Genomic DNA, 8949 nt, shown 5'->3' on the forward strand with positions numbered 1-8949 from the left:
TTCTTGAGAACGAGGCATAGAGGCCACAAACTTCTTCAGAAAAACAACTTGCAAAGTTTGCACCCTCTGCTGGATAGTAAGAGTGCAGATCATGTTGATTTACAGCACTACGGGCTCCAATGCGATACGTACATTGTAACCACCTTTTCCTTATTTATACACATTCATGCACATATGGATTGCTTCAGATGAGTTACAAAGTCTCACCAGTTGCAGTATGGCAGTGGTCGACACAAGTGCTTTGAAAAGGAGGACCAGTGTACGCTTACAACGGTCATTGTTGTAACACTAAAGGATAAAGAAAATTCCCCTTTCAAGCATCATTATCAAAGAAAGTTGTCCAGTTCCTTACCACTCCTTACTTGTCCTCCTTGACTAGAGCGCTTTGGCAAGTACCAAGGATAGACCATTGTTCTCTCCTCTGGTAAAAATCTGTTGAACAGGAAGGCAGGGGCTCAGTAACGGCTCCGTTTTTGCTTACATCATGCTGATTTCAAACTTGTCTCTGTCATTGTGGACATACTTGGTTATTCGGCCTATCAGGGCCTTCCTTAGGAGTTTTAAAGATGAAGAATGTGACATTGTCATATTACTCGTAGGTTATTCCTGATAAGAGAGTTGGTCTTTCTGCTTTGGACCCAAAGCTGCACATCTTTCTTTAATTTGTTCTTTCACCAATGGTCACTCTTATTGGGTAGGTAAACCTATGAGTTATAGTTTCTCAAGCTGAAAGTTGGGAGCATTATTCATCAGTGTAGGAAGTAGTTACCCACACCCACCCAGCATATGTACACTACCAAGCAAAGACCACTGAACTTCAGACTGTCTCCTCTGAGTATGGCCAGATTGCATACACATAAACATATGCTGGACTTTGCAACTCATGTTTTCAACTTATTTTTCCAGCCCATACAAAGAGGAATAAGCACAGGGGCCGGTGTTATAGCATAACTAGCCAGCCCCGTTACTTAGCAGCTGCATATTTACCGTAACCTAGCATTCGGCACACCCATGGAGCCTCCAAACTGCAAAGTTTCTTCTTCTCAATGACACATAAAGGTTTTTAAATCAAAAATGGTAAGGGCTTCAAAAAAGGAATGTCTCCATTATTGGTCGAGTCCAAACTCTCCACTTTAGGCTGGAACCGTTCTTGAGTGGTGGATCTTTCATAGATCTTGAATCATTCCCTGTCGTAGAGATGGGAGTCCCATGGTAAATGTACAAGCGCAGTAAGATCACATTTTCATAAAAATACTCAAACCATTACCTTCTAGTCTGTCTTCCTTCCTCCTCAAGTCATGAATTTTGCCTCCTCTAAGACCTTATGAGGTATCTGGGGTGAGTTCACTGGTCATCAAACAAATGTGACCGCTCCTGTTATCACCCCCACAAGTTAAGGTCACTTATTTGTAGTCTTTGGTGTTCCACAAAAAAGATCACCCAATTTTCAGATGGTATTACGAGGTGGATTGTCTCTGCCACTAGTTTCAAGCTTTTTTGATACCCTTTACATGCAGCTCTTTACGAATGTTACTAGCGTCATGGGCCAGGACACACAACTTATTTGTAAATAAGTCAAATTTCCGAAGGTGACACTTAACCTTAGAAAAGGCAACTGTTCAAATCCATGATTAAAGCTGCAGGGAACAGCTGGCATGAGGAACAAAATAATACAACGTCCACCGAGACTGTCGTGCCGCGGAGCTGATCCAAGGAAGTTAAGGACTATTTGTGCTTCACATCAAGTGTGACAATTACATGAGAAATGAAGTGCCTCATATAGCAGTGTTTGGGAGGGTGGATAGTTTTCCTTTTTATTATAAAGTTATTTTGCTGTTGTGTTGTATGTAAAACTGTCATGGGGAAACGTGTGCCCTAAGCCTCTTATACATCAGTCTTGGTTTCATTTTATGTAATTAGTAGCTTTTACATATATCGCCCTCCTGTTCACAAAATGAATTATCCTAGTCATGCGTAGGTCAAAAGGTTTACAAATATAGTCACTTTGTCACAAACATTTTAATGTTTGTTCTTTCAAGTTTTTATTGCGTAGTACTATTTTGTACTGTTGTAGGACTTTTGTACCGTTGATGGTTTTAATTAATCAACAAAATAAAAATTTGATCGGACAAGAGTGTTGTTAATTCAGTAGTGCATCGCAACAGTTTGTGCTAGTTTGTGCCTGGGAAAGTTCTTCAGATTGCAAAAAGTGCAGTACCTATGTATGTTATGTTTAATACACTTATAATCTTTGTTAAAAGGGAACATGCATAACGTTTCTGTCATGTTTTGAAAGGTAAATGGGCAGTGGAAAGGTGCAAGTGCCGGTGGCTGTGGTAATTTTAGAGATTCCTACAAGAACAACCCCATCTTCCAGTTCCAAGTGGAGAGATCTGGGCCATTGCTGGTGGAACTGAGAGGGCCCAGGTAAGTGAACAGCAAGATCTACGTCCTAAAGGGTCCACAGTTGTGTAGCTTGCCAGCGGCTCATGTTTGCTGTGTGTTTTAGTGTTTTTGTTCATAAAACCTGTACTTTACGTTTGTCTATCAGTGGCCCATCATAGCATGATGTATTCTTTATTTTCAAGGTAAGCGAAAAGAAATCATACAGTGGTTCTTCAGCTAACTCTAATTCGAAATAGCAGATTGAGGTCTGGCATAGTAAATGAACCACTTAAATAGACTTTCCCGACACACAGGAAAAAAATTATAAAGTGCGAGCCCTGCTATCCTCCATATAGCCCATTCATTCTCAGAACTCAGATACCATCCTCAAAAAAGATCAAACCTGGTTTCAGGGTAGTTGCTTAAACCATAGGCAGGCTAAGCTGGAGAACATAGCGGTGGTGAGGCCCGCTGTCAGAGACTTCTGGATTATTCAACTGGCAGCGGGGACAGCCCCTTACTTAATATAAGTGCAGAATGTGTATGAACACACTTTATTGATTCGATGTAGACTTGGGGCGGTACACAGGATGCTATGTTTCCCAATTGGGCAATATTCTTCTGCTGACATATGCATCTGCCCATGTGATGAACAATCTCCGCAGACCTTATGGCACTTTGTTCTCTTTTGTAAGTTTGATATTGCCTATACCAGGCGATTCTCATTGCCACCGTTGCGCAGGCAGAAGTTCACAAGGTGTAAAGCTCCTCTGGTTTACCTTCAGCAACGTCATGACTATGACAACTGCTTCACAGTTGGCTGTTGTTTTAAAAGTATTTTACAATATAGGAAGAGTATGTTTTTTTTTTTTTTTGTTTTTGTTAGTTTTTTTTTTTTACTCTTACTCACTTTTATTGCACTTTGTTTTGGTTTTCATAGTCCTTAGTATTGTTGCTTTCGTATTTTATGTTTTAATGGCGAGTTTTTAAATAAGGCATTATATTTGTGCATGTATTTGCTCCTTTATTCTTAAAACGTTTCCCATTTTTATTTGCTTTTTTAACATGTGCATTCTTTTATTATGTAAATCTTTATGATCATCTTTGGTATGATCGAATAAAGATGATGATGATGACTTAAAAAAATCTAAGTGCTCTTGTTTTGCTTTCCCTGTTATTCATGCTGTAGGCAGTACAGTGTGGGGTTTGAAGTGGTCACTGTTTCTGCTGTCAGTGAACCAGGACCTTCAGGCTTTCAGAAGAAGAGCAGTGGAGATTACAGGTAAATGCAACATCCGTCTTTATCTGTGATTTCACATCTTACTGTTCAGCATTTTTCGGACAAGGGCAAGTGTTGTGAATAGGGTGGTATAATCTGCTGCACTGAATACCACAAAGCGGTCAAGGAGAGAAGAGATGGAGCATAGTTGGTTGAGGCAGGTAGAGGTGATAAAGTTTGCCACATGTGGTGAGACTTTCTCTGTTTGACTGGAAGTTTAAACTTAGAGGTTATTAAGTAGCTTGATTTAAGATAGTAAGCAAACTCTCATGGTTTCAGAAAAGAATGGCGAGAAACAGGATATTATTTGAGGGAGGATGAAGAATCAATGCTTGTTTATTTTTTTTCTTATTTGATATTCGCATCAACATTTAGGTGGCTCAGTCCATAGAGGGTGGGAGGAAGTCAGATATAGAGGTACAGAAACTAGGCCTGAGGACTTGAGGGAGGCAAGATAGTAGAAAAGTAATAATCTGTTCCTATTATGGGGGGTGAGATTGCAAGGAGATGATGAGGCCATGGAAAGAGAATGATTTTTCAGGTCTGATGCAGATGTGAGGGTGTGTGCTGATATTCAGTAGCTTAGGCCTCTCAACTGTGCAATTTCATTGAATAAGATCCCCTGATTTTTAAAACCGCATTAGTCTGTGTCTATTTCAGGTTACCATCTTAAACCTGCTTTGTTGCTTCTTAGTGTAAAAGTTTCTTATATTTGTAGGGTTTAGTCTACCCACCTTACTTTCATCATACTGATAAAGTTTATGAAATATTACTGATTTTGTACCGGTGTGACATTTTTTGCAGATGTGGTTTTTGCTATCTGGAGCTAGAGAGCATCCCCGCTGGGGTATATAATATTATCCCCACTACCTTTCTTCCTCAACAAGAGGGTCCGTTCTTCTTGGACTTTAACAGTGCGACCCCAGTCAAGATCTCGTCACTACAATGAAAGGGAAGCTGAAGCTCTGCAACCTTCTCAGGACCACGGACAATGGCTAGGACTTCTAGAAATCACAACCGCTTCCAGAGACTGCACAAAGGAAGCTACGGAGCACGTAAAGTTTACATGAAGTAATCAACGTATCACTCAGCGTCTGATCACACTGGTTGACTGTCGAACCAGTCAGGATCTATGTCATCGCATTTGATCGACAATCTGTTTCTCCAGGTCAGAATGTGAAGGAAAACAGGGAAGGTTGAAGGCCCTCCATATGACTGTGCCTTTTATGGACTTTGGGAACTGTGAATACAAAATGGTATTTGCCAGCCTTCTTGGTCTTGGGCATAAGGAGGTTCAAACCTGGAACGTCACCTGAAATGCTGTAATGTCTGACGGGAAGTCAGACGCAGTACATGTATTCAGGCGTGAATAACTACGCTTTGCGAGTTGTGGAGTAGCGTGAAACCCTCCCTGGATGTTATGTGTACTGTTGCATGTTTTGATGCATTACTGACTAAAGAGAAGGATATATCTCAGTTTGTGACAAAAGTTTACAGAATGTGTTGGTGAGTGTGGTTTGATGATATTGCACAGTGGTGGGCAGCATAATTGTTTGTAGGCGTTCTGTAGGTTTTGATGTGATATGAAGTTATCAACACCCAAACATCAATAGGAATGCTTGTATGTCAACGCAGTAAAAAGGAACAGCGCTAAGTCGCCACATTGACACCTAGGGCCTGATTATAACCTTGGCGGGTGGGCTAGTCAGTCACAAACGTGACGGATATGCTGTCCGCCGTATTACAAGTTCCATTATATCCTATGGAACTTGTAAAATGGCGGACGGGATAGCCGTCACGTTTGTGACCGAGTATTCATCCGCCAAGGTCGTAATCAGGCCCTTAATCTTATTAAGTATGGGCCCACAGGATAAACTGACACCTAAAGCAATATGGCAATCCAGCTGTATTTTACCTTCAAGGGCTTCTAGTTATAGATGCAATATGTGGTACCATTTTTATCTTTCACCAAAATGTTCACTTAATATATTCTACAGCTTGAATATTGTTTGCATTATATTCTTTATATGGTACCTTGATGTGCTATTTAGACTGTACAATCTTTTACGTTGTATAGCTTCAGCTGATTCTGCACTGTACGTTCTGTGAAGATGAGGCCAGCAGAATGTGTCTTTCCCAAGGCTTTGAAACCACTGGGTCCCGATTACAAGTTTGCAGAAATTATTTGCAGAGATTCTGGATGGCCGGAATTTCCAGTATCGGACAGAATCTCTGCATAGAATTCCTACAAGTACGAGTTATACCCCTTGGAATGGGTTATAAATGTATGGACCCAAAGGTTCTGAGTAGAATTATTGATTCCAGGGAGTTTAACACAGATATTTTCCACCTGCTGTTAGCAGGTTGTAAATGTTTACAAGCACTTCTAGGGCAATGGCAAGGTTGCACAAGGGAAGGGTAGAAAGTTTGCTGATAGGAGGGGAGATCATTACATCCAGCTAATGCTCTCTCTGTGCCTTGACTGTGGGTCAGGTGGCAGCGGAAGAATGGCTCCAGGCTGGAGTGCAATTTTCTTTCAAGGCAATTGTATCTGCTGGATTTTCCAGCCAGAAAAATCAGATCCAGTGTTTATGGACCTAGTAAATATGTCTACCGGAATATCAACCCACATGGGAATTCCTCTCTGCACAAATTGTAAAGGGGGAACCTAGAAACTGGAGGGAATCATCTTTGATAGGCCCCGTGGTACCTGGAGGCAGCAGATGAAGTCTGGTTGAGTTGATGACTATCTGAGGAAGTAGAATGGATTTGACAGATCTCACACTATAGAAGACACTGAACCTGCAGTCTAGCAAGTTTGGTATGTGACTGACATGGCTTGTGGTTCCATTGGTCCAGTGGCTACTATGTGCTTGTCCTGCGTTTTGCTTGCCTATCCACTGCTTTGATGGCTTCTAGTACAGCTCCACTCTCTGGTAGGGCTCTCAGTTCATTCTGCACCATGGCACAGAGCCTGTTTCTATTTTCCTTGCCTTCTAACCACATTATAGAATTACTCACAGTTGTGCGTCCGCTCTTTTAAGCCCCGGATTTGAACATTCTGTTAACACCTCTATAGTTTGTTACCGTGTTCCTGGAGGCCAGATTATTATCTAGAAAGGTTTGATTTGTTTCCACTGGTTTTATTGGTACATGGCCATGGACTATGAATTATTTACTGTACATGCTTACTGTCTTCTCGCCTACATGATACCAGGTCTGGTCAGCAATTAGAATCATCCTTCAAACTTAAACATATGCACTTGAGCCTACACCTGAAGGCTTTTGCCACAAAAAGGGCTATATGAAAGGTGAATAAGAAGATTTTTCCAAAGCAAAGCACTTGAAACAAATGTTTACTGTATTTCGTCTCAGTCCTTTGAGTCCATATGATCTTATTAAAAAAGTGTGTTAGATACATCCAACTTAAACTTGCTTATAAGAGTAGTATTTCCCCAACCCACAGGTTCTGCTCTTCACATGTGAATCACTTCTTCCTTTGAACAAGAGGTCTTGAATGTGTGCAGTGGCAAACACTGGAGGAACAGTACCTACAAAAAGTCCAGTAGAGGCAGGAGGAGGGCTTCAAAGTGAGGGGATGGCATGCATTTGGGAGGAAGGATGGGCATTGCAGCCAGAAGCCAAAGAGAGATGGGGTTATCAAACTAGGAGAATTGCTCCTATTCTGAGAAGGTGCAAGTAATAGGGAGACACGGACATCGGTTAAGAGTTTCTTTTAGCCCACTTTAAATGTTTTTCTGAAAATGAATGACGAATATTTTCAATTTCAACCCTTATTCGCAATTGGTCAGGGAGCAACCTTTGCATATAAGTGAGAAAATGAAAGACAAAGTAGAAAATATAAAAAAGTAAACCAGCTTCTAAAAAATAAAGAACGGGTGGAGTATAATGAAAAATGTTCTCATACTGAGTTTAGGTAGTTATTCATTCTTCAGTTGTCCTGCCTGTTGCAGATTAGGATCTTCCCTATTTAAGATGACCCTGGGGAAGGGCAAAAGACACTTTTTGTCACCTAGCCTTGGAGCTTTCAGAGCTTCTTTGACAACAGTGAACAAGCAGCTGGTGACTTCTTCTGAGTCAACCATATTTCAAAGAGATGGAAGGCAGGTAATGTGGGGTAAACCCTCGAAGCTTGAAACTTATTTGACAGAACTCTGTAACGATCGGTCCACCCATTACCAAGCCAACCATGCACCGTGTTAATTTTCCAATGTTATTTTCTATTTCAAACTTTTGTTTAAGCCATGTCGGCCACTTGTGAGTGAGACATCACCTGCGAATGGAGAATGTGCCATTCGGGGTAGCTAGAAAATCCAAACTACCAAGTGCAGAGATCTTAAAAAAAATAATAGTGACAACCTGTGATGGAAATGGGGAAAACGAAAGCCATGTTGCCAATATAATTGTACTGAAGAATATTATGTTTTGAAAATAGGAACGCTTTTGTTCTCTTCCTTTGTTTTATCTCAGTGTAAGAAATGCCCAGTTTGGGGGGGCAGGTGAGGGGAAAATCGTTTTGGCACAAAACGTCTCTCTAGCTTCCTTGCAATGATAGCTCTCCAGGTTTTATATTTCACATATATATTGTGAGAATATAAACACTGCTGAATGTCATTTTTTCTTAGACTTTTATTACAGGGTATTCTCTCAAACTCCATTGGAAATTGTTGACTCGCTTGCAATGTTTAACAGATCAGGAAATGTATTTATTGTGAGAACATTTTCAAGCACTGCTGAGCATCGGTTTCAGACATCCTAAAAATGTCACCTAAAGCCTCCCAAAAATATTTGCCTCACTTACAGTGTGCATTCATACATGTTCTGGGGGAAAATAAAAAGTGCTTCTAAACTTCAGTTTGTCCACATTTCTTTGGTAATAGCCCCTAAAACTCCCACCTTACAAAGTCGTTGCTTGAGCTATGCTTGTTACAGATGATGTTTTACTTAAGAATTGTGATAAAATACTAGCAGTTCAGTATTTTTTACTTAACTGTTTTGTATAGCGTGACTGCACCAAATGGTCAGTTAAACATTTTACTAATCATATAGAATAGAAAGCAAGCAAGAGATAAACAGTGAGACAAAATAGGTCAAGGAAGGATTTCTTAAATTCCTCAAACCATTTATCTAAACAAGCGTTTGTAATGCAGTGGGTCTTGCGTTTGTTTGAGATAGAGCTATTAGCGTTGTAAACTCCTAAACGGACTTTTCTTGCCACATAAATTGAAAATGAAAAGTAAAACCGTTTCACATAAGCGCGCCGA

At 40.5% G+C, this 8949-nt stretch overlaps 1 protein-coding gene across 1 annotated transcript in view; it reads left to right on the forward strand.

Moving 5' to 3' along the window:
- CAPN7 (calpain 7) overlaps positions 1–8539 on the forward strand; it is a 231305-nt gene extending 222766 nt beyond the window's left edge. Inside the window, exons 19-21 of the mRNA XM_069211930.1 lie at positions 2297–2427; positions 3575–3667; positions 4469–8539. Coding sequence (XP_069068031.1) covers positions 2297–2427; positions 3575–3667; positions 4469–4613 — 369 coding nt within the window. The 3' untranslated portion in view covers positions 4614–8539. The remainder of the gene's footprint in view (positions 1–2296; positions 2428–3574; positions 3668–4468) is intronic.
- Positions 8540–8949: the final 410 nt, after the last annotated feature.

Source organism: Pleurodeles waltl, chromosome 10 (genome assembly GCF_031143425.1).
Source record: "Pleurodeles waltl isolate 20211129_DDA chromosome 10, aPleWal1.hap1.20221129, whole genome shotgun sequence".
NCBI classification, from domain to species: domain Eukaryota; kingdom Metazoa; phylum Chordata; class Amphibia; order Caudata; family Salamandridae; genus Pleurodeles; species Pleurodeles waltl.